This window comes from Podarcis filfolensis, assembly GCF_964270895.1.
Source record: "Podarcis filfolensis genome assembly, chromosome: 2".
NCBI lineage: Eukaryota > Metazoa > Chordata > Lepidosauria > Squamata > Lacertidae > Podarcis > Podarcis filfolensis.
Window position 1 is genome coordinate 119762770 of NC_139605.1, and position 27840 is coordinate 119790609.

Consider the following 27840-nt stretch of genomic DNA (forward strand, 5'->3'; position numbering starts at 1 on the left):
AGTCTCTCAGCCCCACTCACCTCACAGAGTGTTTGTTGTGGGGGAGGAAGGGAAAGGAGAATGTTAGCCGCTTTGAGACTCCTTAAAATGAGTGAAAGGCGGGATATCAAATCCAAACTCTTCTTCTTCTTCTTCTTCTCTCCCAGTTTGGCTTCTGTGAAGCGGAAGCCCTCCTAATTCCTAGGAACCTGAGAGGTAAACTGCACATTTTACACAAACATGTGTAATAAAGTCCTGATATAGTAGAATCATGTCTTGCACACGGGTTAATTTCCAGGAGGTAGCACATAAAGCCGAAATTGTGTCTCATCAAAACAACCCCCTGGAAACGCCATCACGCAAGCAATTTTACCATCAGGAGACGGTGCGAGATCTTGTGGGGCTGTCCAGGATCTCCCAAGACCTTCTCAGACCCCAGTGAGAAAGTATGAGAGCTTAAAAGCATTTTCCGCCTTTTGTGCGTTTAATTTGTACGATATCAGCAGGCCAGCTGCCAAGTGCATAAAGCTGCGATCGTCCAAGTTAAATGTGTGCAAGTTGCAATCCTACTGCACTTCAGATATATATATTTAAAGCAGATTTGGGAGGGTATGATTTTGGATAGGGAGCAGCAGGTTTGCGCAATCATTTGCAAATTGGCTGCGCTAAAAATGCTCTCCCAGCTGCTTTTCCAGTGATGGGGGTTCCAGATCCACAGGAGATGGGTGGAGGGGGCAGGTGGAGCAAGCGTGTTTTCGGTGGGAGGAGAGTACAATTTTGAGTTGGGAACAGGCAATGGAGAAAAGATGAAGCACTCCTTTCCACCCTTCTGTTGTTGAAAAAGTTGCAGCCTCCGGAGACCAGGGGATATAATATTCAACTTTTTCCCTGGCACAGAAGAGAAGCCTGTCACGAACGAGCAATGCATCTCCTTAGAGCCACAGTCCAGGCGTCTGCTTGCACTGGACCCCCCTCTTCCCCTCACAGAGACTCTTCGTCTCCTTTCAGTGCACATCCACCCCTCCTCTGTCGAGGAGCTGGTGGGATAACAATCAGTTGTAAAGCCACAATGTGATAATTTTTTATTCTTCTTCACCCTCCCTGGAGTTCTCTGCTATAATTGCATGAGGCCTTGATCTTCCATAGTCTGCCTGGGAGGGGTGGGCGAGTACCAGCCAGCGTTGCTGCATGGCAGTGATGCCCACCTGCATCACTCACAGATTCTGTTTTGAGGAGGGAGGCATAGGGCTAGAGCCAACCCCACCCCACCATTTCCTGCTTCCTATCTCATGCACAAGCCCCCTTCCTACCCCAAAGGCCCAGCTGACCTGCCTTCGGTTCTCCCGCCGCCCCTTGCTCCAGGCTCCTCCAGCACTTCACTGGGCAGTGGATGGCAGCTCCCTGCCTTTAAAAACCACGTACACACCTATCAGAAATCAGCCTGTAAATACTGCATGCTACCATCAGGAGTTGTTGAGTGTGTGTCCTACGCCCTGGGCTGGCCGGAGGAACTGAGGCGGCTCCAGGGGCCAGGGATATCCGGGTTCTGTCCCTGCAATTGCCGGTCAGTCGGCCATGGCAAGAGCTTTGTTACTATTCTTTTGTAGAGAGCACTTATTTCCCTGACAACTTGTAAGCGGTTTGAAACAACAAGCGTTTGCTGTTTATAAAACATGGCTGGTCTGTCTTTTTTTAAACGGAATATGACAGGTAAAGAACAGTGGCGCTCAGTGGGTAATCAGTGAGCAGAAATTAATATGTTTTGTATGGTTTATGCACTCTTAAAGGCAATGTGGGTAGGGCCTGCTGTGAACTGGGTTAGGTGTGTTCAGTGTTGACTCACAAATGCGATACTTCTTGCAAAAACCTTCAAAGAGGCTTAACAGCTCTTTGCTGCATTGTTTAGTTCTAGGACAGGAGAGGGTTGGGGGAAACCTCAGACCCAGGAGGCAAATGCAAGCCTTTCACAGGCCTCGGGACTCTCCCTAGGCACCCAGCCCAAGTTGCTTTTGCCAGGCTGGACATTGCCAGACTGGAATGTATCTTTGAACTGCAACGATGCCACTCGCTTGCCTGAATAGAGACACGCCTGTTGGTTTTTGTGGAGCAGGAACATAGCCTGCCATACAAGGGGAAAAGTTGCATCTGTTGCTCCACACATTTTCTACTTCAGGCCCCCACCCACCAGGAAGGCTGCACAGAAGTGCATGTGACTCTCAGGACAAAAAGTGTTCCTCTCCCTGGAACTAAGGCTCTCTGCTGTGCCACACAAAACCATAGTTCCTAAGGATTCCTTAAGGGAATCTATGGCAGTTAATGTGGTATAGAAAAACACATAAATCAAATGGAAAATCTCAAGAGCTTAGCTGCAGCCCAAAGAAGTTCAGTTGGCTGTAGCTGGACTTGACAAGGCCACACACACACATTAAGCGATTGTCACTTGTGAAAAAGCCGGGCAGGTGAGGGAGGCCGTCGACATTTGACACGTGTGCTGATAATTCAATGTGCATTTCCCACCGAGCCTTAAATTTGAGCCTACCAATTCAGCAGCATACACCCTGCCCTCTGTCAGCACTACCTGAAGCACAGCACAAAGTGCACTTTAGCCAAAAGGAAGGTTTGAGTCTGCATATCAAGACTCCTTTCGCATTTCAGGTGTTAATACTCCTACTGGGTTAAACAAGCAAAGCAAGGTATGTGAATGGCTGCATGTCACTTTTGCTTCTAATGTATGTGTGTCCTGGTTTTCAGAGATGTATACCAGGAGCAAAAGGGGAATTTGTGTAATGGTTTAGTTCCCCTCACAATAAACTATCACATGAAGTACCTTCTCTCCTACCCACCCCTGCAAGCCCCCCGTGCACACACTCAGGACTCTGCACTCCAGCACCTGCTGTGGGGACTCTTTTAGAGAGCACATTTGAAGAATTCAGTCTGCAGATATGCAAATGAAGCTGTGGAAGTGGCTACCCAGTCCCAGAGAACAAAGATGGTCCAATAACACACTGTCCTCAAAGTCCATGTGGTACAGTCCTAAGCATCAGTAAGATAGGCCTTCCTGCTTTCAATGAACCAGACTCCGTAGTTAGTGAACTCAGCACTGCAGCTTTCTACCATAAATGTCTTCATCTCTGCATTATCACAATTCCTGGTGGAAATGCAAATTTATTGGTGGAAAATCCATACTCTTTGCCCTGGGCACTTAATTTACGTTTCAGATTATGCAATATTGCATCACTTGTTCCAGTTGCAGCAGAGTAAAGGAGCTTTTCAACATGCAGTTCTTGTCTTATCCAGCGCTGAGCAGGCCAGCAAATAAAGGTAAAGTCACCCCAAAGCATGGAGGGCTACACAAATCGAATGGGGTGCTGTCCAGTCACATTACAGTCATACCTCGGGTTAAAGACGCTTTGGGTTAAATCTTTTCAGGTCGTGTCCCATGGCGACCCGGAAGTACCGGAATGGGTTACTTCCAGGTTGCGCCGTTCGCGCAGATGCTCAAAATGACGTCACGTGCATGTGCAGAAGTGGTGAATCGCGACCTGTGCACACGCAGGTTGCGTTCTGCTCAGGCTGCGAACGAGGCTCCGGAACGGATCCCGTTCGCAACCAGAGGTACCACTGTATGTTGAATTTCATTTGGGGCACTCTTGCCAAAAATGACCACCGCTGTTTTGCAACAGGAGTGTAGGGCTGCAGCTCACCGGACATAGAGCTACTCACTTGCAAAAATACATGTGCCTCACGGTGTCTGCAAATGGTTCACTTTTACGGCAAGACACATAAGGTCCCACTTCTCTTCAAACATCTACTTCTGCACACTTTTGCTGAGACATACAGCAGTAACATCAAGACATGCCAGGTTTTATCCCAGGCATCTTCAGATAGGACAAGAAAAGGCTTCTGTTTGAAACCCCTGGAGAGCAGTGTAGAGGATACTGAGCTAGAAATATTTTGTTTGTTTTAAGTCCAACATGCCATCAACCTTTTGGGTTAGGGACATAAAGAACAAACAATTTCTACACATTTTATTTTTAACAAAAATAAGTTGCCCTTTTATTCTAGACCTCCAGCTGTCATGCTTCAAACACTGCTTTGTTCCAACTACTGCTACTGCCCTCACACACACAAGATTTACTATATCAGTAGTGCAAAACTGGTTATCTTGCTTCTAGCTCATAGTCTCAAAAATAGCTTGTAAGGGCAATTGCTACATTTAAAAGGCACAGAAGCAGGACACAGAGGAATGCAAGTTCTACAGAGGAGACACAGTTTGAACTTGCATCTGTGAAAAGGGAGGAGTAAAGGAAGAGACAGACCTGAGTAACATTTCACATGGATTTATAGAAGCACAGAAACATCATTGAAAAATATGAATGTCTTTCTGTACATCACCTGTCCCCTTCTATTGAAAGTAGCCAGTACTAACCTCTGAATAAATCAAGTTTTGTTAAGAAATTCACCCCACCCTTCCTCATGAAATTACCACCCTGAAACATGGTATTGGAAACAGGGTGATGTTCTCACCAGAGAAGGAAAGGAGGGCCCTGCAGCATCCCAGTCAGAGTGCCACACGCTGCATCACCTCCCCCCTCCCAAAAAAGTCGGGACAAAACCTCAGAGTCTCGCTTGATCATGGAGTAGAGGAGGTGGCAGGCGTAAAGCCACCAAGTGGCACAAATCAGCAAGGTGAGTCTGCAGGCCTGGCCTAGCTCAGCTTCCCAACTCAAATGTAAAGCAAGGCTCCAGGAAAAAGGAAGGAGGGAGAATTGTCTAGCTCAGGATTCCCAAGGAGACATTTAAATTTTTTAGATTGAAGTCTTCATTGTTTGGTCCTGAATTCTTTGCTGGGTGTCACATCAATGGCTCAAGGGGTGTACCTACTACGTTTGAAGGGGAGGGGGAAGCACATTAAAAGCCACTGTCTCTTTAAGGTCTAGGCAAGTGGGCCTGAAAGAGCCATTTTACCAGGAGGCTCTCACTCTATCAGTCTGCTCCAGGCTCCAGGCAGTGGCCCAGAGTGTCCCCTGGCTGCAATCACAGATGGACCTCTTGAATAGCAACCCTACAGGACTCAGGCAAAGATAGTCTCTTCCCGCCGCTTCTTGGTAAGGATGGTTCCCGGCTTGTGCTGTGCATCTGGGTGGTTGGCCAGTTCTGGAGGGCATGAAGACACCGGACTCTCAAGGATAGCCTGCTTAAGGTCATAGAAGACAGCAGAGTCCTCCTTGGTGACAAAAGAGATGGCTACACCGCTCTTGCCAGCTCGTCCTGTTCGGCCAATGCGGTGAATATAATCTGTAAGGAGGAAGGAAGGTGTTAAAACGCGGCTAACCTTTGGTGCTGGATGGAAAATGTAAATGATGGCTCATACTACAGGGTCAAGGACAGAGACTGACCACTCCTTAACAGAATATATATATATATATATTATCTGTTTTATATATGTGTGTGTGTGTGTGTGTGTGTGTGTGTGTGTCTCCGCACACGAAAGCTCATACCAAGAACAAACTTAGTTGGTCTCTAAGGTGCTACTGGACAATTTTAATTTTTTAAAAATATATTTCTACTGCATCAGATCAACACAACTACCTGCCTGAATCTATCACCCCTTAACAGTTAGAGATAAGTCATTAAAGATGAAAATGAAGATGAAGTATTAGTATAGAATTTCAGTGTTCAAAGCACTTCATACATCACATTAATCCTTACAACAGTCCTAGAAAAAGGTAGGCCATCACTAACAACTCCATATTGCAGAGGAGGCTGAGGCAGAAGGGCTTGCCCAAAGCAGCAGAGACAAGTTTTGACCCAGACTTTCTAACTTGTGCACTTTGTGACTACACACTGCCAACTCCCAGACGTGAAATTAGAAGGACCTACATCAACTTTGTGACTTCAGCAGCACAGCATGCCAACCACGGCCACCCCGCCTCTCCTGTTCGGTGGCCCAAATTGCTGAAGCCATGCCTCGCAGGGACAGAGGTTTCTGTTCTAAGACCATGGAAGTGCCCAGAAGATCTCTATAGAAAGGCAGAGAGCACTGGACAGCTCACCTTCAATGTTCTTGGCCATGTCGTAGTTCACCACCATGGACACATCATGGATGTCAATACCACGTCCAGCCACATCTGTGGCCACCAGAATATCCTTGGCACCAGCCTTCAAGTTGGAGAGGGCAAACTCTCGCTGCTCCTGACCTTTGCCGCCATGAAGGGTACAGGCATTGTACTGCAGAGATGGGAGAGCAACGGGTTACATTAAGCCAGATGTTTGTTTGGGCAATGAGGACAGTAACAATAAGGCAATGAACAAGCAACAATTCATCCAGAGACAAAGACAGCCAAGTGTTTCAAGAGGAGACACCAGGGCAGAGTGCTCCATCATTCCCAGACATTCCTGGTGAATACCAAGAGATGTTGATTACCTTGCAAGGGGCTTGCAAAGTGGGGGGAATGGCAACTGCCAGACCAAGAATGAGCACTGAACTCTGCTAATTCAGGGCTCAGCACAGTCAGCCAGAAGATGTCTTGCCAGCTGCCATAAACTCAACAGCTACACCACATTATTCTGATAATTTGCTGATAGTGTGAGAGGAAGCACCTATGTATCTTCCCAAAGTTTGACAAGGGACACAAGGACGCCAATTCTGGGAGCCTCAAAGATGGGCTGGCTAACTGCACATGGGCCTCAAATACTTTGACATAGGACCTGCAGTTCTTGAACTTACAGTTCTTTAGATTACCACTTACCCCCATCTTCTCCAGGGATTTAGCCAGCACATCACAGCCCTTCTTCTGGTTCACAAAGATGATGATGGGTGGGTCAAAGCCCTGCTCCAAAATGTTCAGCAGTTTCTTCCTGTACAGGGGAAAGGAGAGGAGAAGCAAACAGGTGAGGCACGATGGTGGGGTCTGAAGATGCAATCTATTCAGCAGAAATGTTACGTTGCACCCCTGCCCTCTGGCACACATCTCTAACCGTCCGTGCCAAAGACATGCCTCATCTCTGTATTATCATTTGGAACAGTTCAGTACCATGACATCCAGAAACAACACTAATAGCACTGGGCAGGGGTAGCCATATGTACAGCCTTGAGCTCCTTGGCAGAAAGGAGGGCTAGAACTTGTAACACGTAACTAAAAGGTGCACCCAGATTCAAGTAAGCATATGGGGGGTGGGCTGGACTGAATGATATTCTGGGGTCCCTCTGCAACTCTAAGCCACATGCCACGTTCTCTTTTCTGCACTCCCACCAAGGAAAGGAAGTACAAGTTGCTGAAACAAATAAAAAAATTGAAGAAATCTCTGGGAAAATTGACCTAAATACTAAAAGTATAACTGACCTTGGGAATAAAGTGAACTCAAATGCAGAAGCAATTGGGAAATTATTGGAAGATTCATCTATAACACGAAAGATAGCTGAGGAAGCTAAGGAAATTGCAACTGCTGCGGAGGAAAAATTTCCACCAGTTTACAAGAAATTGGACGAGTATGAACTGGCACTCTCTATGCAGGATATGCAACGCAAGGAGAGGAATTTAAGGATCAGACTTGTGCCGGAAAAGGAAGGAGACAACTTGGTGGATTATTTGACAAAAGAATTTTCTGATTTTTGGAAGCAGGAGTTGAAGAAAGAGGACTTTAAGATAGAAAGTGCATTTAGATTGGGAACAAGACAGAAGAAGAATCGACCCAGAGATTGTCTTATTACTCTAAGATCAAAGGAGGAGCGAGATAAAATACTGAACCTGCACTACCAAACAGCCCTTCGAATTGAAGACTTTTTTATTGAGATTTTTAAAGACATCCCTAAGAGTATATTGGACGCAAGAGGACATTATAAGGACCTGGTGACACTGCTGAAGAAGAACTACATACCATTCAGGTGGGAATTTCCCCAAGGCCTGTCTTTTAAATATAAGGGAAAGAAGAGAAGAATAAAGACTGTAAGTGATAAAGACAAGTTCTTGGGAGAGCACGAAGAAGACCTACAGAAAGAGACATTTCCAGGACAGGGGCATCCATCACTGGACACGAACACGGCACCACCGACGGACGAGGAACAAAAACAGGGAGCTGTAGGAGGAAGGAGTAAATAATCCCATCATGACTCTGCAACTTCTAACCTGGAATTGTAACGGCTTGAACATTCCCAGGAAGAGAAAAAGTATATTTCATGCCTTAAAGAAAGACCAATTGGACTTGATTTGCCTACAAGAGACCCATGTGACAAGAGCACACAGAAAATTACTAATAAATAAAAGACTGGGACAGGAATTTATATCCTCAGACAGAGTAAAAAAGAGAGGAGTGGTGATCTATGCAAAAGAAAAATTGCAACCGAAACAAATCTTTAAAGATGATCAAGGAAGATATTTGGCAATTGAAATTCAATCCCAAGGAGAGAAGTATTTGATAGTGGGAATTTATGCACCAAACGAAGGGAAAGCTGAATTTTTTAAGAAGTTGCATGAAATCTTGATGGACCATATGGATTACAACTTAATTTTGATGGGAGATATGAATGGAGTAGTTTCAACAAATATGGACAAGGCACAAAGACAGGTAATAACAAAAGATGGAAGACTACCAAAGACTTTTTTTGAAATGACTGACAATATGGACTTGATTGATATTTGGAGAACAAAACACCCATTAGAAAGAGAGGGAACCTTCTTTTCTGAAGCCAAAATGACATGGACAAGGATTGACCAAATCTGGGTGACTAGCAGTATGGCTCCGAACATAAAAAAAGTAGAAATCTGCCCAAAAACTTTCTCCGACCATAATGCTGTAAAGATGGTGATGAGGCAAACAACAACTGGTTCCTTCAGATGGAGAATGAATGACACCTTATTCAGAGATGAGGAGATTTGCAAGAAGGCCCAAAAAACCTTGAAAGACTACTTTGAAATCAACTTAAGGTCTGAAGTAGAAAAAAGAATAGTATGGGACGCAAGCAAAGCCGTGATGAGAGGGTTTTTGATTCAGCAAAATACTTTAAAGAAGAGAAAGCAAAATGAGAAGAAGGAGAGAATTTTGGAAAAGATAAAAGAAGGGGAAAAACAATTAAGATCAAAGCCAAAATCCCAAGAGATTTTAAGAGAAATCAAATTTTATCAAACACAATATATGGAACTGATGAATCAAGAATTAGAGTGGAAAATTAAACAAATGAGACAAAAGACCTTTGAATCTGCTGATAAATGTGGCAAGTTACTGGCTTGGCAAATAAAGAAGAGACAAAAACTCAACACGGTAACAAATATAGAAGTGGAAGGAAAAAACATAAGCAACCCAGCGGAAATTAGGAATTGTTTTCAGAACTACTTTAGACAACTTTACACACAAGGGCCGCAGAAAGAAATGGACATACAACAGTTCCTCGAGGAAAATGGGCTGAAAAAGGTTTCGCAAGAAAGTAAGACAATATTGAATCAGGAGATATCAGCACAAGAAATAGAAGATGCCATTCAAGGCATGACGCTGGGCAAATCCCCCGGACCGGATGGACTGACTTCCAAATATTACAAAGTTTTGAAGGAAGGGTTGATACAACCTTTGAAGGAAGTCTGCAATGAGATTATGAAGGGGAAAAGGGCACCCGATACGTGGAGAGAGGCCTACATTACACTTATACCAAAGACAGAGACTGAAAAGACCCAACTTAAAAACTACCGACCCATCTCGTTATTGAATGTGGATTACAAAATCTTTGCTAATATTTTAGCAAAGAGACTGAAAAGAGTTTTGATGGAGGAGATTCACGGGGACCAAGCGGGCTTTCTCCCAAAAAGGCATTTATCGAACAATGTAAGGAATATAATTGACATTTTGGAAAAGCTGGAAGTGAACATAAACACTAAAGCTGTTTTGATATTTGTGGATGCCGAGAAAGCCTTTGACAACATTTCTTGGAGTTTTATGTTGAAGAACCTCCGGGGGATGGGGGTAGGCCAAGGGTTTGAGAATGGTATAGGTGCAATATACTCTGAACAGAAAGCCAAACTAATTGTAAATAATGTGGTTACAGAAGAGTTCAAGATTGAAAAAGGGACACGTCAGGGGTGCCCTATCTCCCCATTACTTTTTATATCGGTCCTGGAGGTTTTGCTTAATATGATTAGGAGGGACCAGTTGGTTAAAGGGATTCAGGTCGGAGCTAAACAATATAAACTGAGAGCATTTGCAGATGACTTAGTACTTACATTACAAGAGCCAGAAGCTAGCACGAAAAGAGTTTTGGAAATAATTCAAGAGTTTGGTCAAATGGCAGGATTTAAATTGAATAAGTCTAAGACAAAGGTTTTGGAGAAAAATTTGACACAGATAGAAAAGGAAAGGTTCCAGAATGAGACAGGGTTAACTGTGGTTAAAAAAGTGAAATATTTGGGTATAAATATGACAGCTAAAAATGTGAATTTGTTTAAAGATAATTATGAAAAAACTTGGAGAGAAGTGAAAAAAGATTTGGAGATTTGGTCTAACTTAAAGCTTTCCTTGTTAGGCCGTATTGCAGCTATAAAGATGAATGTATTGCCAAGAATGTTGTTTTTGTTCCAAGCATTGCAAATAATTGATAAAATGGATTGTTTCAAGAGGTGGCAAAAAGACATATCTAAATTTGTCTGGCAGGGCAAAAAGCCCAGAATTAAATTTAAGATATTAACGGATTCAAAGGAAAGAGGGGGGTTTGCCCTGCCAGACTTTAAACTTTACTATGAAGCGGCAGCTTTCTGCTGGCTGAAAGAATGGCTACTTCTTGAAAACACAGACATTTTGGATTTGGAAGGTTTTAATAACATTTTTGGGTGGCATGCATATTTGTGGTATGACAAGGTTAAAGCACATAAAAGTTTCAAAAATCATATTGTCAGAAAAGCACTATTAAATGTCTGGGTCAGATATAAAGACTTGCTGGAAAATAAAACTCCAAGGTGGCTGTCGCCAATGGAAGCTAAGGCAGTTAAAAAGTTAAATATGGAGTCCAAGTGGCCAAGATACTGGGAAATTTTGGAAAAGGAAGGGGACAAATTGAGATTGCAGAGTTTTGAGAAATTAAAAGGGAAGGTGAGAGACTGGTTCCACTACCATCAAATAAATGAAGCGTTTAAACTGGACAGTAAAATTGGCTTCCAGGTGGAAAAATCAAAATTGGAGATAGAACTGTTAGAACCCAGTACTAAGAATTTGTCCAAAATGTACAATTTGCTGCTGAAATGGAATACACAAGATGAAACGGTTAAATCGGTCATGATTAAATGGGCTCAGGACATTGGTCATAATATTTTGTTTGCTGATTGGGAAAAGTTGTGGACCACCGGGATAAAATTTACGGCATGTAATGCCTTAAGAGAAAACATTATGAAAATGATATATAGGTGGTACATAACCCCAGTCAAGCTTGCAAAGATTTACCATGTGCCTGACAACAAATGTTGGAAATGTAAAGAAACTGAAGGTACATTTTTTCATCTTTGGTGGACTTGCCCGAAGATTAAGGCATTCTGGGAAATGATCTATAATGAACTTAAAAAGGTATTTAAATATACTTTCCCCAAGAAACCAGAGGCCTTTCTCTTGGGTATTGTCGGCCAAGGGGTGTTAAAGACGGATATAACTTTCTTTATGTATGCTACAACAGCAGCTAGAATACTTATTGCGAAGTACTGGAAGACGCGAGAACTACCCACACTGGAAGAATGGCAGATGAAGGTGATAGACTATATGGGCCTGGCAGAAATGACGAGCAGAATCCGAAACCAGGGAAGAGAAGCAGCGCAAGAAGAATGGAAAAAATTTAAGGACTATTTAAAGAAATATTACAAAGTTAACGAAAGTTAGAATGATGTTGGACTGGAAAGTAAATGGTTACTATTAGCAATGGTTATGATAAGGAGAATAAGGAAGAATAGTCTAAATTTAAATTAAAATAAGGGAAGATTTGCTGAACAATTGATAAGAATTTGGAATACAGAAAGGGGAGGCATGAGGAAGTCGGGGAAGATAGGATATGAAATTAGGATATGAAATGATACATGTTTTTTGTTTTGTTTTTGTTTTTGTATGTTTATGTTTGTTGTATTGTGTCTATATGGAAAAATAAAAATATTATAAAAAAAAAGAAAAAGGAAAGGATGCACTGGTCGTTATCCTGACCCACTGATCCCACCCCACAGTAAATGCAAGACCATGTTTCCCTCCACGCTTCAAGTCATTGGTATTTTCAGTTTCCCGACAAGAGGGTACATGGTTCCTTTGGACCTCCACCCACTCTGCTTGATCTGGGAACTGTTTCATGGTTCAAGTCATGAGGAATGCTGGCTCATTCCACGTAGCCCATCTCTGGAAATTACATTACGGCAGAAGCCCCATGTTTGGGTTGAGGCTTTACTTTATAGCCAGAAATGTGCTTATGCCACAATTTGGAAGGAGCGAAGATAAAAGCATAAAATGGATGTGAATTGCCTCTGCAAAGGGTTCTCTTTTTAAGCACAGAGCCCTGTGCCAATCAAAACAAACACAGCTCTATGTTCTATGCCTACCACACCTGAGGGCCCAAACCTCAAAGGCTTCCGTTACCTCGTTTGACCTAGACAAACCAAGCCCCTTGACGCAACCTCCCACACCAGCGATTACCTCTTCTCCGACTCTGACATGAGGAAGACCTTCTGCTCCACACGCTCATGTGGCTTGCCAGCAGAGCCAATGTAGACCACTGCTGGGCGGCGCAGGTAACTGCGGGCCAGGCGCTCCACAGCAGGGGGCATGGTGGCTGTGAACATCACCGTCTGCGAGGGGGGGGGGGGGAGAAGAGAGAGCATGAGTGCAAGGCAGTCTGCCTCTCCTCCCACATAATGGAACTCCAATTTAAGCAGAAAAGGGGAGGGATGCATTTTCACAAATATCACATTGCAGGGAATATGTACAAAGAGAGCTCTTTTATTAAGAAAGTTACCTCCAATCATAGCTAAAACAAGTCTCCACACTTCCATTTGCGGCATTTTAGCTAGAAATAAAGGAAATCAATGAACCCTTCACCTTGCGAAGGGCATCTAATCCTACCATTTCACCACTTCTGGCTGTTAAGTTGGGTTTATTTACTGTGAATGGTGCCCAAGCTTAAATGTTCTCCTTGTTCTGCCTCGCTCCCTCTCAAAGCACACTTTCAAGCACTCAGTATGCTCCACGGAAAAGGGAATGGCCACTAACATCAACCATCCTCTTCACCGCCTCACCTTTTGTGCCTATGAATCTGAACTCTGGGTGGAACCCAAGTGATCGGTTCCATTAGCACAAGGACTATTTATTATTATTATTATTAATATACAGCCCTATACCTGGAGGTCTCAGGGCCCTCTCCTCTCCCTACATTCCCTGTAAATCAGTTCTGGAGGATAGAGGGAACCCCCAGAACAGTTTTACAGTGCACACAGGGGGCATATGGGGAGAGAGGAGCAGACAGGGAAGCTCTATTGAACAACTAAAAGTCTTTGTGCTGTTTAGTGGGCTACCACCCTCTGGAATGAACATGGTTTCCTAAGAAACAGCTGTTCGATAAAAGCATCTCCCTGCCCACAAGCAGCCACCAACCACACCCTCCATCCCTTCAAAAAAAGTGCCTTATTTCTCATGTGAATTTAAAAACATTGCTAACCAGGTCAGATTAAAGGAAGGGTGTTTGGGTCAAAGGGTGGAACTCAATGGTGGCCTTGAACCCCAGTCCTTTACTTTTTACAAGTTAATACACCGGATGTGACAGCAAGGCATCCAAACCCCACTAACCTGCCGATATTTGTGCTTGCCCAACTCGAAGTTGGCCAACATCTTTTCAGGGTCTTCAGCCTCATCCGTATCTGGTTTCTGGTTAGTGACAGGTATGTGCTCCAGGATCTTTTGCACATCAGGCTCGAAGCCCATGTCAATCATGCGGTCAGCCTCATCCAGTACTACATAGGTGCAGCGGCTCAGCACCAGGTAACGGTTCTCCAAAACATCGATCAGACGGCCCGGTGTAGCAATCACAATCTGTGGCATTCAGCGAGAGAGAGCAGATACATAGAGGTGGAAATGACCCTTGCAACCTGTGTCCATATAACTTTTCCCCATCCTTCCCTGATGAACTCAAGAAACAGTGCAACATTTCCCAATGTACTATCCAGGCAAGGAACGTGAGCCAGGCCATGAAGTTAAGAGGATATTAAGCTATCACTCACAGGAGCACTGTGCTAATGCACAAAGTGAACATTTAGGGTTGTAGCCAACAATATGCCAAGAGTGTTCTGCTGGTACAATAGGATTTCCATTTCCTCTCCTCCCACTGTGTGCCCCTAAAATCTACTCTAACATCTCCCCCTACCCTCTGGAGCTGATTTTGAGGGTGTGCAGGGGGGTATAGTAGAGGAAGAAGCAGCTCCATTGCAGGATGAGAAGTTGGTTGTGTCAGCAGAGCTGCAGCATTGGCTGCGGCCCTTACAGACCACCCACCCTAACCTTTAAAGCAGAAGGGTGCCCCTCTCACCTCACAACCCATGCGCAGGCGGAAGCCTTGATCCTCACGCGAGATGCCACCAATAACAGCCACTGTGCGGATGCCCAGGGGCTTTCCAAATTTGATGGTCTCTTCCTCAATCTGCTGGGCCAGCTCACGGGTGGGAGCCAGGATGACGGCATAGGGTCCCTGATCCGACTCCTCAATCCTGCAGTGAACAAAAAACACATGCTGAGCTGAAGCAGACAGGGTGAAACCATCCCTCTCTGGCCTACGAGACTTCGCAGCAAAGGCAGGATCCCAACCAAAGAATGGCCCAGGTTCCCGCCTGCTAGATTGGACTGTGAGAAATGTATACATTTGTGACTACCCCTGAAACAAAATTAAGTAAGGGTGGGCGCCATGCAATTTTTTTGGAGAAGGGGAAACAAGCCCCCCCCCCCAAAGTGTCAACCCAGTGAAGTAAATGGGTTCCAACTGAACCAGATTATTTCAAGCTCACCTAGAAGCCACAGTTTCTGGGGAAGGGTCATCGCTTAGTGCAGGGGTCAGCAAGGTTTCTGGTGCCTGCGTCTGTGCAGACATGATTTTCGGCGTCTGCACATGTGCAGACACAATTTTCACCACCGCGGAAGCGAGTCCCTGCGCTGCACCGTGCTAGTTTAGGGCAGCATGTGGGGACTTGCTGAGTGGGCGGCTCAGTTCGGGGGTGGCTCATGGGCTGGTTAAACAACCCCTATGGGCTGCTTGTGGCCCATGGGCCTTAGGTTGCCTACCCCTGGCTTAGTGGTACAGCACACGCCTTGCATGCAGAAGGTCCCAGGTCCGATCCCTGGCATCTCCAGGTAGGGCTGGGAGAGGAACCTGCCCGAAACCCTGGAGAGCCGCTGCCAGTCAGTGTAGACAATGCTGAGGTAGATGGACCAATGGTTTGACTCTGAACAAGGCAGTTTTCTATGTTCATAAGTTGACACCAGCCATTCAGGTCTTATCACAGCCTGAGCACAACAAAAGCTGCAAGGAGGTCCCTGCAGTGTAGACGGGAGTGGGGGGTGGGGGCGGGGAGCCTTCTATCCATGGTGATTTGGCTTATCTCCAGCATGGTTGGTTTGTGAGCTTCCCAGAAGTCTCTGGGTAGCCACTGATGGAAACAGCATTGCTGGACAAAGATGGACCTTTTTTTGTCAATGTGAGCAAAGCAATTCTTATGTTTGTTATCAGGCCGTGACTGTGGTCCTGCTCACTCAAAGCTGCACACCTGGAAGCAATGGCTTTACCATGGGAGAAAAATCCTCATCTCCCCACCTCTCATTCATTCTCACATACACACAAAAACAGGGGCGAGCAGTGACTAGCACAATTCTCAGCTTTGCCACCAAAATTTACTGAAATATTAGGGGGTTTACAAAGGCTTCCCAAACAGATTACAGAGGTACACCTTGGTTCCCAAACAAATTAGCAAACGCCACAAACCCAGAAGTAAGTGTTCTGGTTTGTGGATTTTTTTTGGAAGCCAAACATCCAACGCGGCTTCCAACCGAGTGCAGGAAGCTCCTGCAGCCAATTGGAAGCCGCACCTTGGTTTTCGAACGTTTTTGGGAGTTGAACGGACTCCCAGAAAGGATTAAGTTCAAGAACCAAGGTACCACTGTACTTGATGTGTGATATTAGACAAATATCACTCCCTCACAGAAGAATGCCTGGCTGTTGAGAGCACCAGTGCAAACCGTGGTGGCTGAAGAATCATTTGCATGTGAGCATTGACCCAGACCCAAACCAAGACCCTCCAATGTCCATTTCATTTTTTTCCCCTCTGGAAAAGAGGCCTAACCTGCCGCAGCACCCATCACTCCGTCCCTCACCTGTCAATCTTTGGAAGTGTTGTGATCCACACCAGCAATGGGATAAGGAAGGCAGCTGTTTTACCACTGCCAGTTTCTGCCACGCCAATGATGTCACGGTTCTGCAGACCAATAGGAATGGCTTGGCGCTGAATAGGAGTTGGTTCCTGTGGAAAACGGGGCATAAAACCTTCAGGAAAGCACTAGACTTCTTGGGAGGAATCAAAGGGAATTCAAGCAGTCAACAACAGAACCAGGAATCCTGACTCTTAGTCCTCCCCAACATCCAAAACAGTATGTCCTTTCAAGAACAAAGCTGATCTCCAGAAGCCATGATGTTCAGTCCCTGTTCAACAACACCCACCCCCATAAACTAAATGATCATTTTTTTAAAAAATGATCATTTTAAAATATAAACTTTTTTATTTTAAAACAGCATTTAAAATATACACTTATACAGTCTCTCAAAATAAACTGAAGTTTCAATGGTTAACAGAAGGGCCAATCCATCTTTATGAAGTGACCTGCATCTCACCTTGTAGCCGCATTTGTCAATGACCTCCAAGATGTGAGGGGGCAGCGAAGAGTCTTTCCAGGAACGAATAGGGTTGGGGATCTTGCCTCCTTTGGTGGTGATGCTGTAGTCCTCCCGGAAGATACGCCAGTCCCTGTCTGTCATCTCATCCAGTTTCTTTTGAGACCAATGCCTGTCATCCCAGCGTTGCTTAGCCTCCTTTTTACGCAGCTTGCGCAGACGTGCCCTGGAAGAAGGAAGATCCCAACAGCGTCAGAATAGGAAGGCCAAAATGGGAGAAGACAAATGCAAAGAAAAACCCCAGCAAACTGGAAGAGGGCAGCTCTTATTTGCCCATGTTTGCACAAAACTTTGCTTACTGCAACCTATTAACTATACCAGGAATAGGACTGGGCGATATATTGAGATATCGTCCAAAACCGGTTAGACGTTCACATCACGATAACTGTTTCATAATATTTTACCTGGCAATGAACCACAGTATGTGCAAGGATTAGGCGATATCTGGTTTTCAACATCGCAATGTATCCCCAGCTAAACATTGCAATGTTATCACCAGCAAAACATCACAATCTACCACAATGTCTGAAATAAGCATGGAACTATGCAAAGGTGAAAATGACAATGTCCTGGCAACTGCTGCTATTTAGGGGTCTAAAACTGATAAATGACATTATCAATCACCTCATGGTCACTTTAATCACTGATTTAATCACTTTAATCACTCAAGGCAAAATGCATCCAAACAGGACTTTTAGTTTTGGGCTTGGCTACCCAATGGTGGTATTCAGGACAATCTACAGTACGGCAATGAGTCATAGCGAATACAAATACAACCTGGCAGCAGTAGAATCAGAAATGGTCAGGGGGCAGAAGTGGTGGCAGCCTGCAAAGGCCTTGTCATGGCAGTGGCAGTAATGGTTGCTTGCAAGGTCTTGCAGTGGCAGCAGCAGTAGTGGTGGCCTGCAAGGCCTCACTGAGGCAGGCTGCCACAGCTTCTGCCACCGCCTCCTACTAGTGCCAGGAGAACTTGCAGACTGCCGCCACTTTTTGCCACTGTGACGAGGTTTTGCAAGCCCCACTGCTAAAGGCACAAAACTCTAGCCAGGAAAGAAAACTGGTGAGCACAAACTGGCTCAAGTAACCAATTCATTACTTCTGTAGATCCTGAATGGCATGTGTGGCTAAAAAACCCAACAATGGATTTGATCTATTAATAGTGTATGCATATAATTTGAACACTTTTCATGATTTACACTCCTCACAATGAACTCTTAGAGTGTGACTTTCCCTGTCAGAGAGTTTTGGTTGGTTGAATTGGAAAAAAAAAAAAACCACCAATCCTTGTACAGTGGTACCTCGGGTTACATACGCTTCAGGTTACAGACTCTGCTAACCCAGAAATAGTGCTTCAGGTAAGAACTTTGCTTCAGGATGAGAACAGAAATCGGGTTCCAGCGGGAGGCCCAATTAGCTAAAGTGGTGCTTCAGGTTAAGAACAGTTTCAGGTGAAGTACGGACCTCCAGAACGAATTAAGTACTTAACCTGAGGTTCCACTGTACATGTGATGAAAGCACAGAATGTCTTCCCATATCCACCTGAACACCAACATCCAGCCAAACCACAAAAGTTTACTGTTCCCTCATCAGCTGAAGAAATGTCATCATAAACTTTGCAACACCAGCACCTGCCTCCCTCCCTCCCTGGATGTAACTTACTCCTCTTGCTCCTTCTCCTCCAGCGTGCGCCGCTTCTCCATCAGGTCTCCATAAAAACGCGACTGCTCCCGCTTCTGCTGTTTCAAGTCAATGCCAGCAATGAAGCCACGTCCCAGCAGCTGAACCTGATGTCGCTCCTTGTACCTGTTGAACAGAATGTCAAATGGTACTGTATACACTCCAAACTATAGGTGGTTAGAATCTGGTTAGGAACTCCCAGAACCCCATCTCAATTTTTCCCACAAGCCCACTTAATTTGCACAACTCACTGCCATGTGAGAATTTGTATTTTTAGGGTACAAGGATGTAGTTCTTTTAGAAATCCCAAATCCCAGACCTCTAGTCATCTTCCTCTCACAGGGCTGGGAATATTCCTGGTTCATTTGTGTCAGCTATAAGGAGGAAATGGGATTTTCAGATTCTTCCCAGGAGCAAGGATAGATATGTGGCTCTGCGGACACCAGTCTCTCTATCCTGAAGTAGCATCCCATATGGAACCCGCCTCCCACAGCAATACTCACAGGGGATTGTAGTCAATGGAAGTGTCTTCGGAAGCATCCCACTCAAAGACAAATTTGCGGTCATTCAGATGCCGAGTGCGTCTCCGCTTCTTGACCCCACCCAAGTACCGCTCCTAAGGGGACATGGTATTTATTTATTCAGAGCATGCCCTCTCAGACTTTTCCAAAGGAAAAACAAGGCAACATTTCCCAATGAAACAGAAAGGAAGTTTGCAAGGAAACTCTATGTGCCTCCCTTTGCAAGAATTCAGTCTGACCATGAAGAGACAAGGATTGTTGCTGAACACGCTAAGGAGCAAAATATACCTTAAAGCATGCTATAATCCAATACACACACCGGTTGGATCAAAGTTACAATAAACACGTATGCTGCTCTTTCTAAGTTTTCCAGACACTTCATATATAACAGCCCTGTAAGGTGGGTCAGTATTATTATTCCTCATATTTCTGATAAGTCCCTGAGGCTGACAAGACAAGAGTTGCCCTAAGGCCCTGTAGTGACAGAAGTGCACTTTGAACTAGGGACACCCTGGCTAACAGTTCAGACTCTGCATTGGTTCCCAAATCAGCTTTTTGCTCACTTGGGCTCATATCCAGATCATCCTTTTCATTCCCAGCCCAGAAAACATGTGTATCATCATTGGACTTTGGGAACGAAGACCCAGGAAAAAGCAGGAAGAATAAATTTGCCGCAGCCCAGTTTTGCCGCAGCAAAGGGGGAAAAAAGCATTTTATTCCAGTGCTGAAAACTCCAAACAGCTGTGTCTGAAGACGTGTTCCTGTTAAGAACTGGGCTGTTGCTTTCTTCTTCAGGTGTACATTTCAAAAACTCAGGAACCCCCAAAGAAAAGTCATCACAGTAGCCTAGCCTTAAGGTTATGAAGTCATGTAAAGGACAAGATATGAGTGATGAAAAGTGATCAAACAATTTTACGGACCATTTTCTAAAGCTGGCTTTTGGGAGAATGAAAGTACGTTGGCACGGTCAGGTTGATTTTGTGAGTGGGTCTACTGTGACAATCAACCCAGACCAATAATATATTTTTCAGGACATAGAAAACTGTGATGATTCACTCAAAAAACTGGTATGATTGCATTAAATTGATCAATGAATTCAACTTCAGCCACTTGGATGCACATCAAAGACACTCTCCTATCCCAGTCCCCTTGCTCAAACCCATTAATCTTCATCTCCATACTTCTTACAGAGAGAAAATGAAATGGCCTAGCATTACCTTGATGGCATGAAGTTCCTTACTCTTATCTTTCTCCTCACGGATTTTTTGCCGCCCTTCCTCATCTTCATTGCCATTGGTCTCTCGTTCCATGCGCTCTCTCCGCTCACGCCGCTCCCTCTCCTGGGGGTCTTCTGTAGTAAATGGCAGAATGTCAGGAAATGTGGCATCAGGACACATGCTCAGAGCAGGGAATCACATCATGCCCCTGAAGCTGAATACAGTTGCACCTTGGATCCTGAATGCCTTGCAAGTCAAACGTTTTGGCACCTGAACACCACAAACCTGGAAGTGAGTGTTCCGGTTTGGGAATGTTGCTTGGAACCCAAATGTCCGATGTGGCTTCCGATTGGCTGCAGGAGCTTCCTGCAGCCAATCGGAAGCCGTGCTTTGGTTTCCGAACATCTTGGAAGTCGACCGGACTTCTGGAACGGATTCTGTTCAACTTCCGAGGTACCACTGTACCTGACGATCTCCTGGGAGGTAATCTTTACCTAGCATCTTCCTCCCCATTTCTTGGAAATGTTTTCTCTTTTTCCTCTCCTCTTCTATGAGCCGCTGCCGCTCCTCCACCTCCTGCTGCCGTCGCTTCAAGGCCTCGGCCTCTCGTTCTGCCTTGGAAAGGAACTTCGGCTGCAAGAAATCAGAGCAAGATGTTGAGCATGCAAGGAAACCCTGTGTACTTCCCGCATCAAGAATTGCTGAAGATGCCTGGAAGCAAAGCACAGCTTTAGACACACACAGCTTGCTGTAATCCAATACACCCACCTGCTGGTCTCACCCGGGCAAAAATGGAATTGGTAGGTGGGGAAAAAGAAAGTGGAGGCATGCCCCATGCTCTTACCTTGGCTTCAGCCTCTTCCTCAGCTTTCTTCTTGGCCAGAAGCTCCTCCAGAGAAAGTGGCTGGGCCTGTGAACAAAATAAGTGAACGTTAAAATCAGGGGTGGAGGTGAGTGGGGTGGGAGAGAGAAACCCAAAAAGTAGGAATTACTGTCACTGAAGCTATACTTTTGGCTGTACGGAAAAAGTGCTATGCTATAAAGTTCCAAAGTAGCAAGGTTGAAAGAGAATGTAAAAAACTGTTTTTAAGTAGCCTGATTAATTGAGAAGAGCTGCCCTTTCATCTCACAGTAAGCACTTTCCAGAGATACTGTATAAAGAAGTAGAGAACAGAAACATACCAGAGATTTATAGTATAAGGCCTTTCAACCAACAAAAGGTTCTTATCTATGCCATCCTAGAAACGCACTTTGAAAAATATACATGGACTTGTAATTTTTAATAAAAAGAGGTCTCAAATTAAAAGAATCAGGGTGCTGTGGGGAATTCAAACCCACCCACCCACCCAAACTGTACATGTTCTGACAAGCACTGGACATCTAGAAGGTAAATGCAGTTACCTTCTCCTTCTTTGACAATGAATCATCATCATCATCTCTGCGAGAATCTCTGTCCTTCCTGGATTTGGAGTCTTTGTTCCGACTTGGAGAGGAGCTCCTGTGCCAGAGGGATAGAACAGTCAGGAGTTGGGGTTACCGTATTTCACTGGGTAGATCTAGGTTCAGTCCCTCAGGTTCAGCTGGCCTCAGTGACGGACCATTCCTTTAGTGTGGCAAGCCCTGCCCTGTGGAACTCCCTACTAGTAGAGGTTCAGCAGGAACTTCCCCTCCCTTCTTTTAGATGTCTTCAGTTATTTAGGCAGGCCTTTGAAATATGAATTTCTCTTTTTAACCAACTAGTATCTGCTGATGTTTCACTGATGTTTTTAATCATATTTTTATGGACTATTTTACTGATTTTATTATATTTGGTATGTTAGTCACCATTCTGATCTACTTTATGAAAGTATGGATTATAAATATTTAAATATATCCAAATCTAAATAAATCTATTGAACAAATCCTCAGCACCAGTCACTCGTGGTAACTGTAGATGCTACTGCATTGTACCTTGAGCCCAATTCCCGTAATAGTAACCTGTTAACCCAAGAATTTAGATGAAACTTCTCTTTAAATTAAAACATAAGGCTAAAATGGTGAAATTGTAGGTAACTTTTTCATCATGTTTCTACCCCAGCTACCCATGAAACAATGCTATATTCCACAACAGCTACGACACCTCAGAAGTAACTGCATTCATTGTCTAGGAAACAGTGTTTTACCTGGACCGTTTACGGTCCTTGTCCCTCCGGTGCCCATCTTTATCACGATCCCGGTCCTTCTTGCTGCGCTCCCGCTCTTTGTCTCGCTCCCGCTCTTTATATCGCCGCTCTCTACAAACAAATGGTTTACATGCAAATAACTGATTTCAGTGCACACAGATCAAGCCACCCCTTCCATCAGACAGTAGAAACCTGAATCAATAGAAATCAACCAACTGTAGAAACTGTTCAATCTCACCAAATTAAATTAGCATCCTCCTATAGATATTAGCATCCTCCTATAGATATAGGACTGCCAACCTAGCAGTTCGAAAGCACGTCCAAGTGCAAGTAGATAAATAGGGACCGCTCCGGCGGGAAGGTAAACGGCGTTTCCGTGCGCTGCTCTGGTTCGCCAGAAGCGGCTTAGTCATGCTGGCCACATGACCCGGAAGCTGTACGCCGGCTCCCTCGGCCAATAAAGCGAGATGAGCACCGCAACCCCAGAGTCGGTCACGACTGGACCTGATGGTCAGGGGTCCCTTTACCTTTACCTATAGATATAGTCCCTTTATGCTTTGCTCACATCCATCAACTCAGCCTTTATATAAAGGGTACAGCTGTGGTTTATCTGTACAGCAGACCTAGAAAGGCATAGAAATTGACAATAAATGTAATCAAGACTGAGTGGATGTAACTCAGCAACAGTGCCTCTGAAGTGCTGAATTTGGCACTGAGCCCTTAATTCAGCATCACAAGAACCTCCATTTTCTTTCTTAAAAAAAAAAAAAAAGATTAGCCACAGCTCAAATTCAGGAGAGAATTAGGACAGAACAACATTTTCATTGGTTGGGCTTCAATAACCTGCATAGTCTCACAAGCTCCCTTCCCCAAAGAAAGCAGATGCGTTATATCAAGTAAAGTGATACACTGTAATCTGTTTAGCATGCATAGCACTGGGCAACAATTTTTTTACTTTTTGAATGTTGTCTAGATTTCTACAACTGGTTTAGGGTATTTTTGCACTGCTGAATCAGGAAATGGCATCCGTTTCTCTCCATCAGGTCAGGTTTACTGTAAACTGAATGGTGGGCATTGATAAAGGTAAGTACACGTAAATTGCATGTTGCGTCACCATTTTTCAAACTTCAAGGCTTGAACTTCCGTTTCTTTGAACTCATGGAATGCTCAGCGGCAGGGAGGTCTCTCTTCAGAGACCTCTCCAACAGTAGTCAGCCATCATGACTGCGTCCCAGCGACCCTGATACCTGGTCTCCATCTCTTTCATGTCCTGATGGAATCTCTCCCCCTGCTCGTCACTCATTGAACCCAGGTTCTCAGGAAACCGGTCCATATGTGAAAATAGGTATGCATCTTGACGCTCATGTTGCAGCCCAGGTTTCTGAAAACAGTCAGCATGTTGTTGACAAGTTCTGCGTAGTTTCTGGCCTTATTGTTGCCAAGAAAGTTCTTCACTACCAGAACAAATGCCTTCCACGCTTCCAGTTCCACTTCGTTCATTGACTTTCCGAACTCTGGATCTCTGATGAGCTGACGGATCTGAGGACTGTCAAAGATGCCAGCTTTCAACTTCTCCATGGTCAATCCTGGAAAAGCCTGTCACAAGTAAGTGAAGCAGTCACTATCCTTGTCCAGAGCCTTGTTGAACTGCTTGATTAAACCGAGCTTGATGTGCAGCGGTGGGAAGAGTATTCTGTCTCTGTCCACCAGAGGGTCGTTGATGACATTCCTTTCTTTGCAAGGCACCAATTCCTCCCGCACAGGCCAGTCCTTCTTCGTGTAATGCTGAGCACAGTCCCTACTATCCCACATGCACAGAAAACATGGGTACTTGGTGAAGCCAGACTGTTGACCATCTTCAGGTCAACACAAATAAACCACTTATGCTGATCATAACCAATTTTCTCCAGCACATACTGCACCGCTTCATAGTTCTCCTTCAGTGTACTCGAGTGAGCCAGGGGTATAGAGGCAAACTGGTTGCCGTTGTGTAGCAGAACACATTTCAGTGATCGCTTGCTGCTGTCAGTGAACAGTCTGCAATCTTTGGGTTCATACTGTGGCACTCCAAGCTTGAGTAGAAGCTGCGCAATATCTGCACAGTACACCAAGTCCTTCTCTTCCGAGAAAAAGCGGAGGTACTCTTGATGCCTGTTGCGGAAGAAGCTGATGCGAGCACTGTCAGAGAGGGTTTTTTTCCTTCAATCTGGATGCCAACAGTTCGGCAGAGTCCTTTAACAAGCTGAGGTTGCGAACTAGATCATTCAACTCCTTTTGGGAAAATGGATGTGGAGCATCATCTTCAAGAACCACTTCTTCTTCATGTCCTTCAACACTGGAGGCATCTTTGTCACTAATGTCAGGAAGTTCTCCGAAGATAGGCACTGGAATTTCATCACAGTGAGCTACAGGATGACGTGCTGATTGAAGATCAGGATACTTCATGGGGCGGCTGCCCCATTAACTTAGTTTTGATCCCCCAACTTTATGCTTTGCCGTACCAATTTATGGAAGATTTTGAGGTTTTATGACTTCAAACTGATCCCTTTTCGACATAATCACCCAGAACTATCGGACCTGAATACTTCTTGTCATTAAAATAATCATTTCCAATCAAAACAATTATTCGACATGGCATTATACCCCCACCAACTTCTTCTAAAATGCTCCACACAAGCGTACATGTGAACAAAAACGTAAAAAAGACATGTGGCCATAGCTCAAAAACTTGACCTGATTGAGCAAAACCAATGTGATTTTTGGATTCAGCGCATCAGATTCGTCTTAAATCAGCTGAAAAAATGCAGACAACAAATTTGTTGCTGACCAGTGTAGTGTTTGCAGGTCTTAGAAACCAAGCTCTATCAGTGTAGTTTAGGAAAACTTTGTACCCATTTTTTATTTCAAAACCAACCATACCGACTACCTAGCCCCAGTGTAACAAGGGATGCAGAACAGTATGTCCACAAAGGATATGCACTGGGTGTCCTTAAACTTATGTAAGCACCATTCCTGTTGGGAATAGATTGTGACTCTATTACTAAGTGCACCCCCAAAGCATTTGAAAGTAACTGCTCTGAGAAAATGGATGCTACCTTGGTAAATCGTTGGTTTGAGTCCAAAATCTAGTTCAGTGCTGGATTGTTGAATCCTACTAAAAACCAAATAAAAACAGCTGAAGCTAACAGCATTCCCTGCTTACTTAAGACACTCAAGGCTGACTAACCTTCATCATCCTAGCAGCAAACCAAATTGACTTATAATCTGGCCTTACCTCTCAGTCGATTTGGACCTAGATCGGGATCTCGATCGACTGCCTCTCCTCCTCTCACGGGAGCGGTGCCTTTTCCTGTCCTTTGTGACGGGGGAGCCTTTCCTGTCTCGCTCTCGTTCAGCTGAACGTGAGCGTCTCCGCTCTTCCTTGAGGGGTGAAGAATCTCTCTCTCTCTTCTCAACAGTTTCCCCAGCCATCTGGATTAAAAAGGTTTGTTGATGGTATTAATATACAGAAGTTATTAGGAAGAGGAAGGGGGATTGGAGACCTGCTTCAGTATGGAATTGCCCCAACTGTCTGTGGATATAGCTTAATTAAGAATCTGAAATCTCACTCCTCGAATTATACACCAATTTTGTCATTCTTAAAATCCTGAGCAAGTTTTCAAGGTGTGGAAGTTGGTGAGGGACCAACAGTTGGAGCCCCTGATTCCCAAGAGAAATGCCACCTGAACCTCTCCCAGTTACTGATTCGGACATGAAAAAGGAATCTGTGGAGGGGATAGTATCTCTGAAAGAGGATTTGCTGGCAGGCTATTTTGGGAAGGTGGCAGTCTTGGCATATTGCTTTCTACTCCATTCTCAAGATGGTCCTCTTAGAATAAATAAATACTGATTAAACAGGCTATTGCTACCAGTTTTAACACAGCAGGCCTGTTTTTAGAGGGGAAGCCCAAAAATTGATCAGGACAAATTTATAAATGTCACATAGACTGAAATAAATTAAAGTCTGCCAATGAGCAATTGTTTCGAATTCATATACTGTAGACTGGTAGTGGAAAAAAGCATGCACGCACACACACAAAAATCATCATGTCCAACAACAAGTAGTTCTTCTACATATAGGCGTGATAAAAAGTCATGATCAGGTGCATGCTGCATGTTCACATGAACATGCACTTCTTACAGCTGATGAGCCACATGCTGGTCCTATGACTGCAGGTATAGTATAGCAGCAAAAGTGTCAGACTGAGAAACAGGAGAACTGGGTTCATATCTCCCCTCAGTCATGCACAGAGTGGTTGTGAAGATAAAAGCTGGGAGGGGGAGGAAATACTACTTTGAGCTCTTTGGAAGAAAAGTGGGATATAATAAAATGTAACAAATAAAACATATTTTAACATAAAAATAGAGCATAAAATAAAAATTTATGTTGGAAAAAGTGGCATGTGATGCACAATGACAATCACAGTTATTTCGGCACAAACCTCAACAGAACAATCAAGACTTCACTCTTCTCGAAATCTTTCACCCAGCTCACTCCCTAAAGCTGGAGGGAGATACTTGATCTTTGGGCTGAAGGGGCTTTGGTGTTGTAGCAGGTAAGACAGTGGAGCTCAGGTCAGGCTAGAAATGCCCCACTCTGCATGGGAGCCCATGTGGGGTAGTGGTTAGAGCAGGCATAGTTAAACTCTGACCCTCCAGATGTTTGGGACTACAATTCCCATCATCCCTGACCATTGGGTCCTATTAGCTAGGGATGATGGGAACTGTAGTCCCAAACATCTGGAGGGCCGGAGTTTGCCTGTGCCTGGGTTAGAGTGCCAGACTGGGTCCTAGGAGGCCAGAGTTCAAATCCCCACTTGGTGATGAAGCTCAGAGGGTGACCTTGGGCCAAGTCACACACTCTCGGCCTAGCCTACCTCACAGGGTTGTTGTGAGGATAAAACGGGGAGGAAAAGTAGGATACAAATTAAACAAACAAACAACAACAACGTCTCTTCCTCCCACGAATCCTGGTGCACAAACCTCTGTGTTTATTCTGGCACCATCCCCGTCAGGGCTGAGCGTCTGGAAACAAACCAAGGCGAGGGAAGCGACGGCGTGAGGCGCCCGCAACTACCGCTGACCTGAAGCCGGCAGCCCTTCTGCCTCCAGCGGCAGCCCTTCTTCTTTGATAGCCTTCCCTACTTGCAGTCGCTGGAAACACCGAAGGTGGCCGGGGGAGAAGCGGGTGCGCCTCACCTGTAGCCCTTCCCGACGTTACCAGCAACTCACTGCGCCGCCAACATCGCCGCCATCTTACTAAAGCTAATTCCGGTCACAACAGCGGGTTTGCCGCGGAGCATCACGGGAAAGCA

The 27840-nt window shown here is 44.8% G+C and overlaps 2 protein-coding genes across 5 annotated transcripts in view; one reads left to right on the forward strand and one right to left on the reverse strand.

Moving 5' to 3' along the window:
• Window positions 1-1651, forward strand: part of CACNB3 (calcium voltage-gated channel auxiliary subunit beta 3) — a 35697-nt gene extending 34046 nt beyond the window's left edge. Inside the window, exon 14 of the mRNA XM_083591728.1 lies at window positions 147-1651. The gene's annotated coding sequence lies outside the window, so the exon portion shown is untranslated. The remainder of the gene's footprint in view (window positions 1-146) is intronic.
• Window positions 1652-4303: 2652 nt separating this feature from the next.
• DDX23 (DEAD-box helicase 23) lies at window positions 4304-27840 on the reverse strand. Of its 4 annotated transcripts, none has more exons than XM_083599627.1 (17): window positions 27725-27840; window positions 25761-25957; window positions 22487-22597; window positions 21726-21822; window positions 21169-21234; window positions 20819-20957; window positions 20325-20458; window positions 19090-19202; window positions 18569-18712; window positions 16850-17075; window positions 16336-16481; window positions 14504-14681; window positions 13768-14010; window positions 12622-12773; window positions 6732-6840; window positions 6036-6210; window positions 4304-5277 (listed from the first exon to the last, which is right to left on the reverse strand). In XM_083599627.1, exons 2-17 carry the CDS (start codon window positions 25955-25957, stop codon window positions 5054-5056), a joined length of 2454 nt encoding a protein of 817 aa, XP_083455753.1. In that variant the 5' UTR covers window positions 27725-27840; the 3' UTR covers window positions 4304-5053. The 4 variants fall into 4 exon arrangements, with proteins under 4 accessions (XP_083455753.1, XP_083455752.1, XP_083455751.1 ...); XM_083599626.1 differs by having other exon boundaries at window positions 27671-27804; XM_083599625.1 differs by having other exon boundaries at window positions 27610-27732.

What these genes read in the sequence shown, in the direction of transcription:
- DDX23 (XM_083599627.1), bottom strand. Translation starts at nt 25,957, where the DNA reads ATGGCTGGGGAAACTGTTGAGAAGAGAGAGAGAGATTCTTCACCCCTC. An exon ending in CATTGTCAAAGAAGGAGAAG is followed by an intron (nt 21,235 to 21,725) that starts GTAACTGCATTT and finishes TTTTGTTCACAG; the next exon opens with GCCCAGCCACTTTCTCTGGA. An exon ending in GAGGAGAAGGAGCAAGAGGA is followed by an intron (nt 17,076 to 18,568) that starts GTAAGTTACATC and finishes TCCTTCTTCCAG; the next exon opens with GGCACGTCTGCGCAAGCTGC.